Source organism: Equus caballus, chromosome 14 (genome assembly GCF_041296265.1).
Source record: "Equus caballus isolate H_3958 breed thoroughbred chromosome 14, TB-T2T, whole genome shotgun sequence".
Lineage (NCBI taxonomy): Eukaryota > Metazoa > Chordata > Mammalia > Perissodactyla > Equidae > Equus > Equus caballus.
The window spans coordinates 94,430,955-94,453,454 of NC_091697.1; the positions used below are offsets into that span (position 1 = coordinate 94,430,955).

General features: G+C 36.7%; 1 protein-coding gene across 50 annotated transcripts in view; it reads left to right on the plus strand.

Moving 5' to 3' along the window:
- MEF2C (myocyte enhancer factor 2C) overlaps nt 1-22,500 on the plus strand; it is a 166,214-nt gene that overhangs the window by 54,866 nt on the left and 88,848 nt on the right. For 23 of the 50 annotated variants that reach the window (XM_070233329.1, XM_070233344.1, XM_070233330.1 and 20 more), the window contains one exon: nt 17,757-17,952. In XM_070233329.1, the coding sequence (XP_070089430.1) occupies nt 17,899-17,952 (54 nt within the window). In that variant the 5' untranslated portion in view covers nt 17,757-17,898. Of the gene's footprint in view, nt 1-14,375; nt 14,645-15,676; nt 15,953-17,756; nt 17,953-22,500 lie in introns of those variants that run through there. The other 27 variants (XM_070233331.1, XM_070233346.1, XM_023618024.2 and 24 more) reach the window with 7 other exon arrangements.

Below are 22,500 nucleotides of genomic sequence, written 5' to 3' on the forward strand. Positions count from 1 at the left end.
TTTAGTTCTTTATCAAACCTGGTGATTGACCGAAGATTCACAAAATTTTAGAATCCAATCACAGGCAAGAATTAAAGATCTGAAGAACTCCATGATAGAAAAAGATGAATTTTAATGGAGTGGATTTCAAAGGACTTGGACATATTTAAAATGTGTTCTTAGAAAATTTGGTATACGGGATGGAGGATTGCACAAGCGATCAAAGACCACTTTGTCCTGTATCACAAACATTAAAAAGAGAGGAGAGTATCTGATTGGCTAAGAAAACACCTGTATGAGGAATGGAAATAAAAAAGTAGTATGAGAAAAAAAGAAATTGAAAATACTATGGAAGCGAAAGTTCTAATAGTGAAGGCTGAAAGTTTGATGAGGAGAATCAAAATTAAGATATGATATTTACCAATGTATTCAGTTTAACCAAAAAATGAGAACAACAAAGGATAAAATAAAGTGTAGCCCATTTTTCATGTAGTGGGGAAAGTAAGTGTAGGTAATACCAGGAATATTGTAAGTTCCATGAGGGCATGACTGTTTTTCTGTTTTATTCTTTGATACCTCCTATAGAACAGTGCCTAGAACATAGTAGTGACTCAAAAACAAAAAATTCTTTGTTGAATGAAGGAATGAATGAAATGCTTCTTCGCTTTGTTTTTTGCCTTTATTAAGCAGTGAAATGAACTCATGCTTGTGGCCACATACATGAAAGGTAACGTGTGTGTGACCTGTGGAATCAAGTGATGCTAAGGAACAAACAAATTTCCTGGAACTACTGGGCAGATCTAAAGCCTAAAATAATTTTAGTAGCAGGAACTCTTGTAGCACAATGCCAGGGCAGGGCCACAAGCTACTGTTCTTAAGAATTTTTGAATAAAGACTAGAAGGTAACTATCAGTGGTAAAATTTTTACAAGAAAATGAAGGATGACCAGGGAACCACGATTAGTACCTCTCTTATTTGCAGACTTAAAAATATACCAGGAAAAATCCCAATGGTTTGCTATACACGTTATACATTTGTATACATCCTATACATTGTATACCCTGGGTATGAGTGTGAACCGACACAGCATCATAAAAAACTGGTTCTATGAGAATGTGTGTTAACCTTCACTGTAGAGGGTGAAGGAGAGTATAATCTCAATTTTCCAAGGCTTTTGATTTTGTTCTGTATGACATCCTTATCTGTAAATTGGGAAAATATCCTCTAAACCACACAGATTTTGAATGGTAGCTGAAGGAATAGTGAAATAAGTAATTTATTCATTAAATTTAAAAACACTAACAAATCGTGTGTAAAGAGTGTGTGTGAAGCCTGGCCCTGGAGAGATCGGATCAGAACTCGGTGTGACCTTGGTAGACTGGAGAAGTGGTCAGAGTCATGAGGCCAAGGAGAAACAAATAAACTCTTTAAATACAAACTAGAGAAGAATAGGCTAGAAACAAATCTGGCAAGGGGAAAAATGCAAAATTGGAATAAATAAAAAGGCAAACATGTACTTTAAAATTCATGCAGTGTTTGGATAATTAAAATTATGTATTTGATAGGAGTATACAAGAGCCTTTTTTGAGTACCGTGTATATTTTGGGACTCCCAAGCTGAAGGTAGATATGCTTGAAATGAAGAGCCACAAAGATGGGGAAAAAAATACAAAGGGAAGCAAGGAAAGGATAACAAAAATAGGTATAATTCAATACACAGCCTTCAAGTGTATGAAATGAGGACGACATCACCAAGTGTTGCTCTCTGCACAGAGGCTGGAACAAGAGGACTGGACAAGAAGTATACTGTGAGGGATTAGCTATAAGTAAGAACTTCCTGAGAGTGAGAGTTGTGAAATATCAAAATAGGTTACTGAGGAAGGTTATGTTGCTCCTTTTCCGGAAGGCCTTAAAAATAGAGAGGTGGAATCTTGGTGAAATAATTTGGGTATGGTATTATCTGAAGGAGGGAAAAATGATATGACCTTGCATGGCCCTGCCACTGTTAATGTCCAGCATTTTCTACTCTTACCTTGGCTGAAGGGAAATATAGATACATATTTCAACCAGAAAAAAAGAGAGAGTTTTTTTGCTCTTTTCTAACATGGCAAAATTTAGATAAATTTTATTAAATGGATTTCATAAAGATCCAGTTTAAGGCAAGTGAAATTGCCAAGCCCATCCTGAAATTCTCCATAAGTTTGGAGAAACATTTATTAAATATTCATCTTAACTAATTTTTTCAACAGAACTGAACAGATTATGCTATAATCATTATTTTCCAGCTCATAAAATATAAAAGATGAACATTTTTATATAATTTTGAATTTTAGAATCCTCAGGAATGTGGCCAAATAATGATTTGGTGTGTTAGCTAGTAATTTGGTGGTAATGATGACTTTCCTAGCATTTAAAAGTAATGTCACCCCCTGCACTTCTCAGAACACTTTTATTACCAGACCCATCAACAGGCATGAATGACACTGATATAAAAATTATTCCAGAAGCTTCTTCAGGGTGAAAGGCAGTATTTGCCAACAGATCCTTTCTTACTGAGTTAGAAATTTCAGAGATTTCCTGTTTACCAGATGCCCTCTTGAAGTCCATGGACTATAGAAGCAGCCATTTTGAGCTTTCACTGCACAGTCAACTGCCCAGCATCTTAAATGGAGTTCAGGCTTGGATATAATGTGTCATTGTTGATGGAGTTTTTGAATGACTCTGAGCCACTGTGCTCCTCAACTGGTACAATAACATGTAAATACGTAAATGAATATATATGTACCTATATCTGTACCACAGTGTTCTGCTTATGAAAGTAGGAGAAATGTCTGATACATGCTGAAAATATACAAACTAGTACTTCCTCATGCTCTGTAGGCTCTGAAAGAACAAGGCTACATGATACAGTGGGAAAAAACTGATGGGAATTCCCATAATACATCAAAGTATGTGATTTTTCTTCAACAATTATAAATATATTGCCAATTATGTCAACTGTTATTATGTAATTGACTAGTATATTTTATTAGGCGTGTCTTAAAAAACTGGCTGCCATAAAGTTACTTCTAAAATAATTTATTTAAAGAGCTTGAATTGCACAGTTATACCCAGAGGTCTCAAACACAAAGAATTCTAAAGAAAAGGGTAAATGTATAAAATTCTAAAGTGGAAACTCCACTACAGGTAGAAGAATATTGTAGTGCACCATAACTTGAGGAGATGAAGGCTAAGGAAGGGAAAGAGCATAAAGAGAAGAACCAGAGGAGGAGCAGGTGGGGGGATGGGAGGGAGATAATGACCAGGGTCATACCAGAGTTGATTAGGTCCAGGTTAGAAACCTACCCAAGGCGCTTTGAAGGAAAGCAAGATGGCTCTCTCAACTGGAGACAAGACATCTGTAGTACTCTGAGTAATTCTCGTCTCCATAAATGAAGTTGACTCTCCTGACCCATCCTCGGAAAGACACCTGTTTTGATGGTTTTTTCCAGGAGTCGTGATGAATATATACTGATTCATTTACACTCACCTGATTTTCCTTGTGAGCAATTACATTCATTTGTAGAAGGGGGAGGGGGACCACTCGTGCTGATCAACCAGCAAGTTCTGATATTCTAATGACAAATATCTAACTCAAGTTTCGTTCTGTTCTCCTCCTGGTGCGGTGAAGTAAACTCTTTTTTGCCATGAGGAATGAGAGAATGTTAGATGAATTAGAGAACACTGATTTTAAAAGTCCTTCTGAGATTCCACTAAATCCCTCTGAACATCACATTTTCCACATAGATTTTTAACTTTAAAGTACTCTTTTGAATATTACCCAGCAGCGTGGAGAAATAATAGAATATGTGGTTTGAGTACTGAGTCTGGGACTGGACTTCTAGGGGTTCAGATATAGCTCTAACACTAGCTGTGTGACCCTGGGCAGGTAACTTAACCTCTCTGTCCTCTAGCCTCCTTTTCTGTAAAATGGAAGTGATAATAGTGCCTTCCTCATAGGCTTTTGGATTAGAGTTAATGTATGTAAAGCTTTTAGTGCCATAGTAAGTATTTTATAATTTGTAGCTATTATTTATTAAATTTCTAAATATGATTGCTGGTCCAAAGTGCGTAATGTAACGTTGGTCTTAACTGCTGGTACTACTTGAGGCTGAGGTGAACCAACTTTTCAATGCAAAACATGGAAAAAACAATTATATTTATCCAGGCAATTAAACATCTTTGTCAGCTTATTGTTTCTCTGGGACTGTATCCTTTGGAGAAGCAGTCCGACCTCATTTTGTCTTACACCTTTGTTGAATTTATACCATTTAGGAACTTGAGAGGGGTCTTTAGAAATTGAACCCAGCTTGTTTTTTGTGTCTGAGGAAAATGAGACTCAAAGGAATTGACTGGCCTGGTGGCAGAACCCACCCCAGAGTCTGATTCCCAGTAGAACTTTCTTCCCACTGCCCTCTGCCCCTTCTTGATGCTTTGGGCTCTGGAAACGAATTGCACTAATGGTTAAATATTTTATTAATGTTTTTACTTTAAAAGAACAGCAATTTTCTGTACCTGACATTGTGTTTGTGTTTCTTTGTAAAGCTAAAAGAATAGTTTTCCGTTGTTATATCAATTATTCAGCGATACTGTTGTGTTTTCCTTGAGCCGGGCACTGAGGTGAGGCTTGGTTTGGAGCATCTGTCTCAGCAATGCGGTGTATGCAGTAGTCAGAGAGAAGAAGCTTGCTCGCTTCTTTAAAGCTAGCATTTCCCAAAGGATATTCCAGATAAATTTGGAAATACTGCAGATTGTGGCATCCAGCATATTGAAGACTAGGAAAAGTCCTGCAGCAAGGAAATCTGTTTTCCTAATTTTTTTGACTTCCTGAGGTTTTTTCTTTTCTTTTTTCCCTTTTTTGTCTTCTTTTTTCTTTTTTGGAGGAATAGCTTGTTAGCATCCTTAGGAGCCAGTGGTCTTTGGAATCCACTTTGGGTTTGGGATTTCTAAGGAGTCATGAGCTTGCTTCCACCGATGGGTGCTTTCTTTTAGATCCTAGGTTTTAGAGACTCAGGATCAAAGGCTGTCCGTTTCAGTCACTTCTGATCCATAGTGCACGGTCTTTTTTACAGGGGAAGTACTGTAATACTTTCCATGCAGTATTATCTGCCAAGGATGACTTGGGCTATCCTTGAAAACAGCCTGGGACAGAATGTGTAGACATGCTAAGATAAGGAGCCTCCTGCCAGGCCTTTGCCTCGGAACCGCCTCAGCTGACCCGGGCCCAGGCGCTTGCCCGCCCTGCCTGGATCCTCTGGGGGACACATTCTGCTCGTCTGAGCACACCTCTATTCCTAGCTCTTTGACAGTTTCACTTTCCATATCCCCTCAGTACTAAACATGTGGAGAAAGAGATAAAGAAAGGTGATGAAATGAAAAAATGGAGTGGGGAATCTACAAATAGAGAAAAGAAACTCGTATTTACGTGCCTGCTCTGTATGCGGTGAGGACTGGGTTTTGGATGGGGAAGTGAGTGTCCTCCAGAGGGCAGTGGACAAGATAGGGAGGGAGGTGAGTGTGTGATGGGCAGTAGTGGTCAGCACTGAGAATAAACCAACACACCGTGCTGGTTTCTGTTAGAGTAAATATCTGTACTGTGATTCACTCAGGAAAGGAAAGAAGACAGGTTTGATTTTAAAAAGAATCTTTTCAAATTTATTATTCTTTTTCAGGGCATTTGATCAATTTTAAATGAAAATTGATTAGTGTTATTTAGGCTTTCTGGTAAATTATACAATTTACCCTATTTTAAAACTGATAAACTATGTTCACCAAATAGGAAATAAAAAGAAAATGATGCAATAGAGGATCAAATTTATATCACTCTCCCAAAAAATGGCCGAGGAGGAAGAATTGAAAATGTTTACACGTTCTTCCTTAAATAAAGTTTTGTTGCATGGGAAATTTTGACCTCTCTCCTTACTTAAAATACTATAGTTTTTCATTGGACACTTCTATTTTACAGCTTTTAAAATTAAAGTGTGTCTCTTGTCCTGTACTCTAATTTCCTATTTATTAAAATCCATAATCCTTAAATTTTATATTTTTCCTCTTAAAAATGCTTCAATTTAAAAAATGCTGGATGACTCAATTTCTCTATTCATTTTAAGTTGGAAATTAATCCGTTTGGCTTGAGGCTACCTAGCTTACTCTCATTAGATGGGTATGTCCAAAGATATGTGAATATTTCCCATACAGAGAGACCCTGGGACTTTCATATATTGCTGAGATCTTAATCAAAACTGTACTGATTGCTTGGGAGTTGGGCCCTATGAGAGAGGAAATAAATCAACCTAACCCAATGACTCAGTTATATTAGTAAGGTTGTAAGATTGTTTATTTCTAAAAGATAAAAAGTATGATTTTAAAAATATAGTTCTATATTTTACATTTGCAGAAATTTTGCATTGTGTTTGTCAGATTGTTCGTGGTTCTCTCCATATTTAGCATTGCAAAATGAACTTATATCCCCAAGAACTATTTCAAACAGTGGGCATTGCTTTAATGAAATATCCACATGTCAAGAGAAGATACACCTTTGGATTCAATTAAAATCAATTTAGAAACCGTTTGCCTTATATTATATTCTCAGTGCTTCAAAGTATTTATAATTGTTATAAAATTATATAATATCAAAGTGAAGACAAGTTTACACATTGAATTTTTGAAATGTGAATTGCATCCAAATGAATTTTTGCAAATGAATGTGGTTCTGCTTTTTATTTGAGCCTCGCATCCTCATCATAGAATATATGTGTTATTATTCCCATTCGGTAGATGAGGAAACTGAGATTTAGGAAGCCCTGAGTTGGCCAAGTTTGTACCACCTGTGACAGGCAGAGTGACAGGCATCGTCCTCCAAATACTGCCTGGCTCCATCCGTGGTTTAGAATCTCTTCAGAGGCTGTCTTCTCAAATAGCCCTTCCCTGGCACTGTCCACGTCTGCCCTTTCCTGTCCATTACCTCCTAGCCTGTTCTACTGTGATATTTTCTTTATAGCGCTCTCTCTCTAAAATCATCATATTAGTGCACTTATTTATCGTCTCTTTCTCCCTTTAAAACATACGTGTCGTGAAGACCAGGACCTTCTTTGTTTTGTTCACAGTGGTGTCTCTGGCACCCAGCATCCTGCTTGACACATTTATGTCTCTGTGACTAATGATCAAACTTTTTCACTGATAGCTGTAATATTAAGCATCAAGATTTTGGCTCATGGTCTCCGATGATGTCAGTTTAGCCAGGATTTGATTGCCCACGTGGTCCAAGCTAAAGTTTAGTTTAAAATCTGTGATGAGAATACACAAATAGAGTTCCATGTAGGTCATCTGCTCCAAAGCTGGGGCAAGTTGCCTGCATAGCATCCGGATAGAGGGTCTGCACTGTTTCCATGCATCTTCATCTCATTTACAGCTGATGAATTATGTCCACCAACTAGGAAATACAAAGAAAATGATGGAATAAAGGATCAACCTTATATCACTCCTTTGTAACTGTCACCCTTCCTGACCACCAACCCTGACGAAAGTTCTCAAGTATTCCAACTGTGTGTTACACAGCCCTAGCGTGTTGTACAGTCATGTAGAGTCCTCTTGTCCTGGAGTTTTGCACAGATACAGGGAGGATATAGTTTAGAGAGGAATGCTATTAACTACAAAGTGCATCCTGAAGGCCATTTAGCTCACAATGAAGGTCTGTGTTTTAAAATAGCACTATAACAAAGTAACTACAGAGTTTTGGCAAGGGCTGCAACTATTTATAGAACTAGGGAAGCCATAGTAAATAGTGCCACAGTACCCAGGCCTCCCTCGCCATAACCCCAAACTTATGAGAAGCACTGTAATTATATTTTTCGACTTTAAAAAAAAAAATCATAGTAGCCATTATCAGTTTAACCGTACGGAAGCTCAGGCTGAGATTTCTTTTTTAAACGCATAGTTTTGATTTTCAACAGCTGCACTGGGTCTCTAATCATATATTATCTTTATGAAGCCTTTTTCTAACATATGTTAATTGGCTGTTTTCTGTGACAAATTATGAGCTCTTACTTTGATGAGGTTCAATTGCAATCATGTTGGAGTCGAGTACATAGAGTTTCCACCCCTGCTGGCTCCTCAAACCACTACAAACATCCTCACGTCACTGCTGTGCTGAGTAATGGCAGGATTTGGGCTGGCTGATTTCGCTACAGAGTTTTTTTTTTCCCACAGGATATTTTCAGCTTCTTTGTACTAAATCTGTTGCAGGGTTTGCCCTTTTTAGCAGAAGCATGCTCTAAAATTAACATCAAATCTTATTGGAGATTACTATAATACAGTGAGAAATATTTCATAATACAACACCCCAGCGTCTGTTTTGCTTTACTGAAATTTTAGTACATTTATTATACATTTTTCAAAAGTCAGTTGTGCGGTTGGTAAGTATTTTCTAAATCATCAGCATTTTGTAATAAACATTTCGCATTTCCGCTTTTGGGGAGAAGAGCAGTTATTTATTGAGTAGGTGACTATCTATTTAGCTATCATACAGAAAACGCACAGACCATTTTTTTCTGGGTGTTGCCACACGTCAGAACGTTAAAGATTCCATTGTATTTTCTTTTTTCTTTGCACTTACATCTGTTGGTCAAGTAATAAAAAGAAGTACATGTTCCATCAAGGTTAATGTCCTATAAGATGCATAGCATCCATTCCAGTTCTCTATCCTCATGTCAGTTTTTAATGTATGAGTAGGATGAGCAGATATGTTCTAATCCATCTGCTCCGAGAACTGTGACAGATAGCCTGCATCACATACCAACAGATGATCAGTGATCGCTATAATTAGAATAGATATAAAAATACAGTACATTTGTTTATATTCACAGGAAAGTAGTCAGGGTAATTGATTAAGGCCTTCAGAAGCTGTGTCAAATACCAGTCGTATTGGGACTAATTTAACTCTTTCTGCCTTGATATCTAAGGTAAGGGGCTCTGTAACTGCGGTTCCCTAAAGCCAAAGCGAGGGGTCACGTTTCCGTACAGGTATTAGAGTTTAGAATAAGATGAGCCAGCTGTGAATAGGAGCGACTCCTCCTCGTGAGGCTGTTTTTAATCAGCCATTTCCCTGGAGGGGCACACAATCAATGAGCTTAAATCCTGAGGCTACCTGTGCTGCTAGGAAGGCCTGGGAACATCATTACAGAACTTACAATTGAGCGTATGTGAAAAAATTAGAGCAGAAATTAAGGGTAAGAAAGGTTAACTTCAGAAGTCTTACTTTAGTATTGCTCTTTTAGAGGGTCTTAAAGAGACCATTTCAAATAGTAAATAAAAAGGAATATTAAACCTAACTACATACAGATACTATTCTATTAAATAATCATTATAAATGAGCCAAGTGAAAAGTTATTATTGATTGATGTTAACCAGAACTGTTTAACGTGTCTGTTATTTTGGGAAGGTGCATGGGGGTCAATTTCAGCATGAGTAAACAAATATACAGTTGTTTTTTCGTCAGTCGCACTACCGCTAGAGAGAAGGGCTTCAGCAGTCCTGCGTGATATTTCAGGTGACTGCGAAGTCCGTTGATGCAGTGTGTCTTCAGTGACTGTACACAAGCAAGTTTAGTTCCACTCGATAAGACACACACTTAATTGGCTTTAAGAAAATAAACCAAGGTAAAGAATGATGTGTAAATGAAACAGAGAACTTGGCACTTGACTGTATGGAAGCCCGTGAGCCATGTGGCTTAATTGGGGCCAGTTGGGATGGTTTAATGATTGCTGTCAGAAGATCAGATTTAATTCTCCGTATAAGAAGACCGCAGTGGGATAGAGTTAAACAAATTGTCATCAGAGGTTTCAGATGAACAAAGCCTTAATTAGGTTGATTAGGATGCTGTAAAAGAGATGAAGAGAAATAGAAAAATTGATGAATCACTGGGTTCCATGGTGAGCTGCATGTAATAGCAATATCAAATATCTGGATTTTGAGAGATATTATTATGATATTTTGAATATTATGTATACCATCATGGAAATTTTTATGTAAAATTTCTAATGTTTAGAGACAAAAATAAATGACATTCAATATAAATAGCAGATGATTTATCAAGCATATTCTCCTAATGTACAACAAAAATGTTGGCAGAAGGACAATAGTATTTCTTCCCATTTCAAGGTCATCTTTAAATGTTAAATAAATTGGGAGAGTAAATAGCAACAGAGGCAAGTTATTTTCAAGGACATAATTTTCAATCATTTAACATCATATTTGAATACAGAATAAAACAAAGCTTTTACTTAGAATGTCCTTTTAATCATTCCTATCACAATCTTAATAATATTGTGATTATTTACAGGTGATAATACTCAGGACTACTTAGGCATCTTAAAGTGTACTTTTATTGCTTTATCTACACATTATGAAAGATTAAAGTGTGTTTTTTCCATTTGCTGCAGTTTTGTGGAAAATGTTCTCTCTGCACACACCCCCCCCCCCCCACAGGTATTAGTAAGGCTGAAAACTGTGTCCATTACATACGGCTTTTGAAAAAAAAAATTGTAGAAATTTCCATTTTAACAGTGAAACATGATATATAAAAGATTAAGAAAATAGTGAACATAGTTTTTTTCCTGATAGGACCATGAGATGCCTGGGAATTTAGATTTTTGTCATAATAAGATGAAAACATATAGTAGCAGCATCTCCCACTTCAAGCCTCACTTGCTTTGAAGGCTGACGGTTCTGTTGACCTGACATTGCTGTTGTATAGTGCTTAACTTGCTTTGTTCAATAACAGCAACAAAAATCCAGCTGCATGTGTTTATTGAGAGGTTACAGCTGGGGAACAGAGCCCGCTCGGTTATGCTAAATAGTAGCTGTTGCTTTGTGAGGAAGACAGAGCAGGATTTACCTTTGTGGTAAGTCCTGCCACGTCACTAAGTGACCTTTGGAAGAAAACGTGGTGGCTGCACTGTTGTGAAAAGTTAGGAAAACGGAGACATGATAGAACCCTGAATTAATTATTGAATATGATGCAGAAAGACTATAAACAGTGGTTTGATTGACTAGCATGAGGCTCTTGACATATTTAGACCACTTGGAGTGTATTTTGGCATGGAGAATAGAGAATGCTGTTTAAGCGGCAGTGTGAAAAAAAGGTCCAAGCAAAATGTACCATGGACCACCAAGACAGGGAAGCTGTGCGTCCCTCATGTTATTAAATTGTTTACAATACAATACAGTTGTTTAAAGGTATGTGTCTCCTAAATTCTAGAGCTGTGTAAATAAAATGATTTGTGTCAGTGATAATGGCAGGTTAGGCCCACTTATTAAATTAATTGCAGGGGTTTTCAAAACGAGTTCCTTCTTAGCCTTATTATATTTCTGACATACATTTCATCTCCTTTTGTCCTTGGGGAAAGATATTAAAGTAGGACTAGAAGCATTAACTAGAGTTTTCAGCAGCCGTGGTCATTGGGAAAATTGATGTATTTCCCTAGTTATTTCTACTTTCGCAGCCTGAAGCTGTTCCGTGACTGATACTTAAGGAAAGCTTCTTAATTTTTATAACACTGTAAATTTTTTCTTTTTATAATGATTATTGTTAAAGGATAAATGAAGCATCACCTGTTAGAAGTTGCTCGTCTTCGGCTTTGCAAATTCAGGTCTTCCTGGTTTATGTGAGGACTACAATTCACTTGATAGTCTTACTGTGTGATGTGACTTTCAGTTTATCCCTCAAAACTGAAGCCGTCTGACAGGTAGTAGGCCATGTTCCCAATACCACTGTGTACCCAGCACTTCACGTATAGTACCACTTTCAATGATCATAACCATCCTGCAAATGAGAAGTATGTTCCCAACTTTTTGTAGGGCAAGGCATTAAATCATCAATCTGTAGTCACTCAGCTTCTGGGTACCAAACTAGAGCTCAGACCCTGAGCTTCCTGACTCCAAAATTCATTCAGCTTCCATTTCTCATTATAAATTATCCTTGTTCCATATATGAGATGCTAATAAATATAATTAAGGATTAAGTGAGGCTATCAGTCTGCTTCTGTATAAATGAAAATGTGAAAATGTTCTTAGTAGTAGTCATTAAAAATAGCAACTGAAGAAAATACTCACCTGAGAAAGAAAAATTTAATAAATGATTAATCAGCTAAGAGTTATTGGCTCCTACCGTATGCCTGGCACTGGGGTAGATACTGGGAATACAAAAGTGAGACACAACAGACTTGGCACACAGATGTCGAGGAAGGCAGGTGGACTCGCAATTTCAGTTTTGACAAGTGCTACAGGGAGGGCACGGTGCTGTGACCCTCCTAGGGGAATTTGATGTGATCAGGAAAACATGGAGTACTTCCTGAGGAGGTGAAACTGGAGCTGAGACAGAAGGAAGGGAAGAAGTCAAGGAGGCACAGAGGCAAAGGAGGTGCATTCCAAGCAGAAGGAATTGCGTACGCAAAGGCCCTGTGGTAGGAAGGAGCATGGCAAGTGTGAGGGACTGAAAGACAGTCGACATTCTTTATTATTTGTATGAGTGATATTATGTGACTGAGACTTGAAGACGACACAAAATGCATCATATTGACACAAAATTGGAATAAATTGAGAAGATAACTTTGTGTTTGTCATGATGCTATTTATCCAGTGGGAAAGAATGGCCTTTATTACTCTTATGAGGATGAATGTTGGCCATTTGCCTTTAAAATGAACGCAGCTTGCATTCATAGCTAGGGCAAGATAGCATTCCGTAGAATACATGATAAGCTTAGAAATGGAGTGACTTTCAGGACCAAGGAAATATTCTCCAGCTCTTAGACATCATATAGTCACGTAACAATAAGAATAATAATAATTATTATATCTTTTGAAGTTCGGAACACCTCTTAGAGGAGAAAAAAATAAAAGTTCTACTTGTTCCTTTTAACCAAAATATAATTACATGCCTCATATATCTTTCAAATATATCATAAAGTAGAAAGTTAAATGTATCTAGATGCACAATAATGAGCAAAGTTTTCCACTTAAAATAATAATGAATCGCTTAATTGTTTGAATTATTAAAACCAGGCATGCAGCAACTGGGCTTTTGATCATTTTTGTCCCTTACTGAGTATCCAGCGTGTGTTTATTTAACAGTATAATTTCTTATGTGATATAGTATGCTTGGTTTTCAGTCTTGAGTTTTTACAGAACCTCATATGAAGATGCTGGTGTTAGTGAAAATGTGAGTCAACGAAGAAGTTATTTGCTACTTATGGGTAAAAGAAAACCAGAATTCTTTCTTTGCAAATTGACATCACATATTTTAATGTTTTATCATTATTCATAAGCTGTTTTTATTTAAGCAACTGCGTTGTGCTGATTGTAGCAAAATACGTGCTTTGCAAAGATCAGTTTAGCAGAAGAGAATTAATTTCTTCCCACATCTTTTAATGTGGCATGGCAGTCTCACTCTGAGATCAAAACACGTAACTGAAGGTTATGTTTAATTTCTAAATCAAAGTGTTGTGGGAAGATGATTGAAATCTGAAGATGACTCAGATCCACTTGATAAGTGGTTTTCTTCCTACAGAAACCTCATGGTAGACTGCCATTTCCATGTTAGAAAGAACCTAATAGTGATGAGATTAAAATAAATAGTTTCACTATATACTGAAAGTTTATGTTAGTTACTTTGGTTCTTAGTCTTAACTTTTTTAAAGAACTTTGAGAGCTTCAATAACATAGGAATCTATTTCCCCTCGATCCAGTATATCTTTTTTTAAACTATGAGGGGCAAAGAAATAATCAGTGTGTTTTACCAACCACCATTGATTTTTTTGGACAGTTCTGTAATTCTTTTTTTACCAAAATTTTAATTTATCCATTTGTCTCATTGCCTGTGTAGAATTCATTTGCCTTGAAGGGTAAATGAAAATGATATGGCTGCATTGACCACGTCAGATGATTTCTGTGAGGCATGGTAAATGGTAATTGCACTGTATCTCCTCCTTCGCCAAAGTGAACTTGTTTACTTATTTTTGTTTCTTAAAACAATCATGCAAAACAGTAATCTCGAGCTGAAGCGGATTTTTCTCAGGTGTTTTAAAAATAGAAATGAAAAATTTTGTCCCCACGTCTGGATTTCTCTCATTGTCCCTTATCTGAACCTCCCAAAGGCCTCTCTGTGTGGGGCGTACGGCACAGCACACTCAGACAGTTCTGCCCAGAGAAGGAAGTGAAGAGTTTTGGTTCCCATTTTACACTTCTGGAACAGTTTAGGGAAGGAAGCACCTTTACACCTTTTATTGTTCGTGGTTGCTGACATCATATCCTTCCCTGACCAGTCTGTGCGTGTTTCCTGCCATTCTGTCAAGATTCTTCTGTGTTACTGGGAGGGATTTGGAGGAGGGAGAGAGGGAGGAAAGAGAGCAAGAAAGAGTGAGGGAGGGAAGAGGGGGACGGGAGGGGGGAGGTGTGTGTCACTCAAGGGAGCTAGTTTGTAGATGAGAGAGCCGGGGTGGGAGCAGGCACTTTAGCATCTGTCCACAAGACATTCTTCTCTGCTTGGGTCTCAAACCACTTTGCCTTCATCTGTCTGCTTATGCCAAACTCACAGTGAACAGAAGCCTGCCATAATGAAGTTCCCCTTTTTAGTAAGCAGCCTGATTTTATTTTTCTTCTATTTAGCTTGGCAAAAAGGAAAACTAGTGCAGGAGTCGGTAACTCTATAGAGTGTAACTATCGGAGAGCATTTCTTTTTCTTTCTTTCTTTTTTTATTTTTTTAATTACTGATTGTTTCTGTGTAAGTCTGTCATTTTCCAAGAACGCTTCTCTCATGTGGAAAGAAGTCGCAGCGAGGCTGCGGGAATTATTTTAAGCTTATGGTGGATGGTACATAATGCAAGTTCTCTGTGTAACTTGAAATTCTACTACGTGTAGTTTAGCTATTATATTCTTTTCTTCATATACGTACAAGACAATTTGCCAGATTACTAAAGTTATATAGTCTCTTTTTCAGCCTCACTAGGCCTCCTACAAATTAATACTTGAAACTGACATTACAATATAATTTTTGCATAAAAATCAGGTTAGAGAAACACTTGTGCTAAGAAAACAACTACTGAGCTACTGTTGACCTTCCTAACTCTGAATTTTTACTGACAGCCTTGAAATGTGGTGGCCCATAATCAAATATTCTAAGCCACATGTTTCATGACATTTTACTTCATGAAAACAGTCACATCACCGCGACATACTACTCTGCATATATACTTAACAATATCAAATTTTGCGTTTTAGAGATGTACAAAAGGCAACACTTCAAGAAATATTCATTTTTATGGAAAACAAGAAAATATTTCCATTTTGTTGAAGTTTAAACTTACTTCTCTCAACATTACCTTGCATATTTCAAAAAGGAAAATATATTCAGTGGCTTTTTAATCAGCTGTTTTATATGTATATTTGATATATACATATAAATTCCTTTTAAATTCATGTTTAAGAATTTAAAAAATCTTTGCTTTTTTAAAAAAGTGTCTCTCATTTCTCAGTTGTGAAATACGGGGTGGTGATACGAAGGAACTCTGCTAAGTTTGGGTCATCAGGAACTCTCTCTGTCTTTCTGAGACTTTTCTCCAGGGATGTTTCTCTACATGTTTGGTTGTTTGTATTTTGAAATCAGGATCTGTAGAAGTTCTCGTCTTCTCCGCCTTGTCACCACACTCTAATCTGTTCACCCTGACCTTCCACCTTGAAGTGAGTAAGCGCTTAGGCAGGCACAGTCCTGTAAGCCGATAGTGCCACTGGCCTCAGCTAAATGAAAGAAAGGAAATTGTCCCATATGCATTTGCTGTGGATTCCTGGGTTGGCTTTTCTGCGATAGAGGAAGCCTGTTTGTCTCTTTGGGGTCTTGCACATTCATGGGAAATACCGTTCCAGCGTGCTGCTTGCTTCTAAGGTAAGACTATAGGAAACACAGGAAAGTTGCCCAGTCGAGTGATATTTAAGACCATTTCTAAAAATAGATAGATGGACAGTGTTTGGCAATAGTGAATACATGATGCAGTTGTGCTTTGTGGGTTTTTCATATTTTAATGTGATTTTAATATATCTTATGATAGCTAATTTTTTCCTATGTCTTTGTCAAATGTGTGTTATCTCTGTAACTCTTTAAAACTTTTGAACTACTTCCAACATTTAAAATTACCGCGGGAGTAATAGTTCTTGATGAGCGCTGTGTGGTGGTGATGTTACTCAACCTATTTATTCTCAGAGGCAGAACTGAGCTGCAGTTTAACAGAAAGGCATTGGGCATAAGAGAATGGATGGTCTTAGTATTTAAGCAGCGCTTAATCCACCGGAACTAATTATATCATAATAGCTTCTGCAATTAGATAATCACAGAAAACTTAAATTTTAAAAAAATGTACTCAAGGTGATAAAGAATTTAGAAATTAAATTAAAGAAATCAGAAGACAGCTGATGATCAGACCAAGTGTATAACAGCTTTCCTGTTCCAATAACTTTGACTTGGAGCCAAACAATCTATTAAATAGCCAGGACATTGGCTTAGCGTTACATAATGCATGTGGGAATTTATCAGGTTGGTTGTCAGACACCAACTAAAATAAACAGGGAAATTCTGAGCAGTGTGTAAAGTGGTTGCATTCTTTGACATAAGACAGAATAGAATAATTGAAGCTGTTGCTTGCAAATCAAGAAGCCGTTGTGGGATGCTTTTTGTTAACTTCCACATTTCACAGCACTTCACTTTGATTACGTTCAAATATTTTCAGATATAGTTTTAAACAAAGTAAAACATATACTCTTAATACTCTAGGTTCTCTGGGTTGATCTTATATTATTGATGATCATTTCTTTAGTTTTAATTCATCACCTAAAGATTTCCAGTATATAATAGCAAGCTTCTATAATTTTGTATCTTACTGCCCAAAGAGATATGTCTTTTTAAAATATTTAAATTTAGAGGACTGATGGCTTATTATAAAAAGTGTAGTTATAAATGGAATAATCCTTCAATTTTAGCACCATTTCTTTCTTTTCTATGAATGATTATCTTTTTTGATTTCTTGTATTCGAGAGAGCGCTAAAAGGCTTTCAAAAGGAAAAGACAACCTCACTCCTGATAGCTCCTTGTTATGTAAGATTAAATATCCCATATTATTTTTATAGTGTTCTCATAGCAGTGACTTTTGAAAAATAAGATTAAAGGATTTAGATTTAAATTAGTTGTCATTTACATCTATCAAATAGCACTTTCCTAATAGTCCATCCTATTTGCATAACGAGGGACATTATCACCTCTGCTGTCAAAACATGAGATTGTTTTCCTTCAGAAATGAATTAGCTGCCCTACTTAGCATACACAGGTACATAAAGGTTCATTAACTCTCTGATTTAGGTAATTTTTCATAACAGAAGGGTGAAAATAGTCACCTAATTTCATTAAAAAATATTCAGAAACTCTTTGCAAAAGACACATTTCAAGTGTTGGACTTTAAAGCATAGTTTTCTTCATTTAAATGACTGTTGAGTTACTTATGAGATTATTTTAATTGTAAAAACAAACCATTCCAACTTGATATGCTCCTGCGTGGGATGTGTACTTTTAATAAATGCTTACTTTCATTCATTTGATTGGCTTGCTTCCATATGGTTTTATTTTTTAAAAATTAGAATATGGCAGTTCTTATGAAACTGGCTTGCTGTTGAAGTGGTATTTAATTTTTCTTTCTTTTCAGCAGGAACGAATGCAGGAATTTGGGAACTGAGCCGCGCAAGTGCTGAAGAAGGAGATTTGTTTGGAGGAAACAGGAAAGAGAAAGAAAAGGAAGGAAAAAATACATAATTTCAGGGACGAGAGAGAGAAGAAAAACGGGGACTATGGGGAGAAAAAAGATTCAGATTACAAGGATTATGGATGAACGTAACAGACAGGTGAGTGGGGTAAACTTTTTTTGGTATCATTATTTGCATGGGCTATTTATGACATTCTCACCAGATATGTTAAGGGTACTGAAAACGTTTTGAATGTACAAACATTCATTAAGAGAAGTTTGAGTGAATTAAATGTGGCCAATTTAAGTGTTAATAGTCTCTTATATGTAAAGGGGGAAAAAATCACCTTATCTGTTAGAAATAGCGTTCATACATGCATGATTATTCACTTTTTACTTGAACATGAATTTTAAATGGGAGCTGTGCTTGTGTAACATGAATAGCTTAATAATTAAGAGTTAATAAGCATAACATTGCTACATTGCACGCATCATCAAACAAAGATATTCTTATATTCATGGGAACGAGACCTTTTGTGGTCATCCATTGAAAGGTTTATAATGTAGGCTAAATATCCTGTATAAAAATGGCTTTCATTCTGTTCATAATCAGAGACTTTGAAATACATCCAAAATATTTAACATTGTGCTAAACAACAACAAAGAAAACATTCACACAAAATATTAGTAACTTAAAACTCATAGGAAAGAACTATTAGTTAATTCACACCGTTTTCTTTAAACCCTGAATTTTCTAAATATTGAGGCAGATGATGTTATAATGTTTTTTCTAGAACACCAATGATAGTATTTGTTTGATACATTTAATCTATTCTAAAGGCGTTATACGTCCAAATGCTCTATTCAACAAAGACCTGCATATCATCAATGTCTGTGATTTGACTGTATTTTTCTTCACTCTTGGAGAGAGTAGATTTAGTTAGACCATGTAAGGATAGCTGGGTGGTTTGTATGCGTTCTAATGTTAAGTATCCAATAACGGTTCCTGGGAGAATTTACAGTACTGCCAGATCCCAACCATTGCAAATGGATAGTGGAACCTACAAAACAGGCATTCCTGGACCGTGGGAAAGAAGAGCGTTTTGCCTATTGCCCATTTATAGTGGGGAAAGCTAAGAGGACATCCTTGGAGATGCCCCTAGACTGTAATATCCCCCAAATAAAGACACCCTCCCTCCTCTATTGTCCTTTTCTATCTTCTTGGACCTGCAAGTGAGACTACAACTGATTCGTGGTTTAAAACTTTATGTTGCTACGGGTGTAAACTGTAACGAATAGAAGTAATTGTTTATGCAGTCAAAGCCAATATACCATTAGGAAGTAAAGAAACTTTTTAGATTTTCATGTTTAGACTCCCTTAAATTGTTATATTTAAGGTACATATGACTTGAACTATTTTTGTCTGAAAACTGAGCTAAAGGATGAATAATGCTGAGATTTATGATGGATTCCTTCAGTGTTTTCCTACACATTGTTTATTGCTATGGGTCAAGCCAAAAAGCAATAATTCTGTCAAGATAAAACCACAGTATTTTTTAATTGGTTTATAGCTTGAAATTGAAATTAAGACTGAAATATTGAACGTCATGTACGATTGACTGTTTAGACCCTGTGATTTGGACTAGAATCTATTTTGGGTGCAGTCAAAAATTATATGAATTAGCATCTACACTTCATTAATGATACCAGGTAACTTTTAGGTTCATGAAATTCATTGTATCTTCCTTTTCCTTATAAAGAGAGAAGAAAATTTTTGCGGGTTGAAGTCATGAGTTTTCGTTATGCTTTATAAAGGAACATAAAACTCACACAGGGATACAAGAATTTTAACACCATACTTTTGAGCTAATAATTGAATATCTTTTCTTAATCTAAATAGAGTTGCATCTACAATTGCTGTTACTCTCACCCATGTTAGAAGTCATAATAACTTTACGAGAAGAAAAATGATTTAAATTTAGCTCAATTTATCTTATTATTTTAATCCTAAAGATGAATTCCTTGATTTTTTTTATCTTATAGGATTTAGGATCTATTTAGTTTTTTCTCAGTCTTTAGGTAGAGTAGGCCCTTTAATTCAATACTCCTACATGGAATTAATGAAATTGAAAACTGCCGTGTTTTGCTATATATTTCAGTGATTATTTTGGATGGCTATTGACAATCTTAAACAGCCATCTTACTTATAAATGGTTGTCATGCGTGCCTCTCGCCTACTAGGAGAGTGGTCATAGAGCCATTCGGAGAGGGCCTAAAAGATGTAAGTCACTTCTGATAGTCCACACCAGCAAATATACACCAGCATATCACACCAAGTGCGGAGACTCCCCTTACCTGGGCTTCCTTTAAACTGTGTGTTCACATGTCACAAAGAAAATCTTAACTCCTTTGCCTGTTTTGAAGCTTCCCCCACTGTAGACTCCCTAACAGAACCTCACACAATGGTTCACTGTCATCTTTTCTTAAAAGTAGTAAAAGCCTGCTCTGCTAGGGCAGGTGTTTATTTGGCTATACAGAGAACAAGGTGTGTTTTTACAGAATAAGAAAGAGTGACTGAAAGTGTGAAATGAAATATTACAGAGCTGATGTGATAAGTTGTATATCACTAAGAAATAAAACTGTTGGAAAACAGAGCAGCTAACTGTTTAAATTGAATTTTGTCCTTGCTTGATCTTTCATAATGGAAATAGGGAACAGCTAAAATTCAGAAACTGCAGTTGGATACATAAAATAGTTTAGAGGAGGACAAAAGGTAACAGCTAGTTTTATTTTTTAAAATTTTCCAGAGTTTCCAAGTATATGAAAACTACTTGTTTCTCAATGTCTAACATAAACAAGATGGATTTCTTAAGCTAATATGTAAAAATGGATAAAATCGTGAATTGTCAATTTGTCTTACAGAAATTTTCAGATAGCTTAATAAAATTGGCTGCATGTACCAAGAATTCCATATATGTTATTCCATTTAATCATTATTAAACCCATTTACAACCAAATATTTATTTATTTATTTGTTAAATCAACAAATATCATTAGATTGCAGTGTGCCTAATATTAAGTACTCAGTGGTAAACAAGAAGAATCTCATCCAGCTTATTGTCTGCCACAGAAGTCAGCAAACTTCTTCTGTAAAGGGCCAGATAGCAAATATTTTTGGCCTTGTGAACCATACGGGCTTTTTCTCAACTACTTGACTCTGCCCTAGTGGTGAAAGCAGCTATGGGCAATGAGTAAATGAATGAACGTGTCTGTGTTTGAATAAAACTTTACTGACAAAAATAGGGGACAGGCTGGATTTGGCCTGTGGGCATAGTTTGTGGACCCCTGGCCTAGTAGGATGAATCAGACATGCAAATATATAATAAAAATTTTGTTCGTATGTGCTATGAATGAAACTATCAAAGTACTAGGAAAGAGTAACAGGAGGGGCTTTATTTAGCTTAGGGATCGAAGAAAGGCCTCTCTGAGGAAATGCTAAACGATGGGAGCTAAAAGAAGAGTCAGACTTTGGCAGGTGACAACATTCCAGAGGGAACAGTATTTGCAAAGTGCCTTTAGAAAGGAAGGAGCTTGCTAAGGAGCCACAGGAAAGCTGTGGAACTTGAGTCTGGTGTGTATGACTTTAAAGAGATGAAAGAAAAGATTAGATGCTGGGAGGGCCTGGACAATGCAAAGCCTTGAAGTCAGATAGTTAACAGTAGGAGGTGGCCAAGATTTGAAACCAAATCTTTCCCATTAAAAAACAAAACAAAACACGCTTTTCTCAATTATGTCATGCTGTTTCCTGTATAATACAATGGCTAAGAGTATGGTTTTATGTCATTGCTTTTCCCAATTACATCATACTGCATCCAGAATAATCTAGTGATGAAGAGCATGGTTTTTAAAGACACACAAACCTAGTCCTGGTCCCAGGTCTGCTACCTATGACCCTCCAGCAAGTGACTTCACCTGTTTGAGCCTCTCCAGTTCCCTCATCAGTAGAGTGAGAATTGAAAAATAGTACCCACCTCATTAGGTCATCGAAATAATTAGATCAGGGGATAAATGTGAAGCACCTACCATATAATGAGTGCTCAGTAAATGTACTGTTAACTCTACCTATTAAGACTCGCTCTCTTTGAACCATTTGCTATAATATTAATGGGATTTCCATCAAAGCAACTCCTGCGCTGTGTAGCAGAGTAAAGAGTGGTACCTGAACCTTCATTTCAAGAGAGTTTGCCTTAAGAGTATCAGGGAGATGGAAGGAAAAGTGGAACCGAGTAGGGCAGGAGCACAAAGGAGCCTTCGAAAGCTAACAAGGGGGTGAGAGAATCGTGTCAGAGCAAGAGCCAGCTGATGGCAGAGGGTGGCTTGTGGACAGGAAGGAAAATCACACATTTGCAGGGCTGTGACAAGGATGGGAAAAGTACTTTCCTAAGTTCTCTGTTGGGAGACTTATTTTCAAATGTGTGTTATTGACCAAATTATTTTGAACTACTTATTACCATTTTTCTCACTTCCAGCTTCCGGCTTATTCTAACACTACAACTTGAATCTCTCATCTGCATTTTTTGTTTTCACCGGTTAAGTGCCTTCAGCAATTAGGCAATCATCTTACCCTCCTACATTTACTTTGTTCCTGAAACAGCCAGATTTTTAACTGAGTTTTGCCTTTGTATGACTCTTTTTTACAAACAGAATA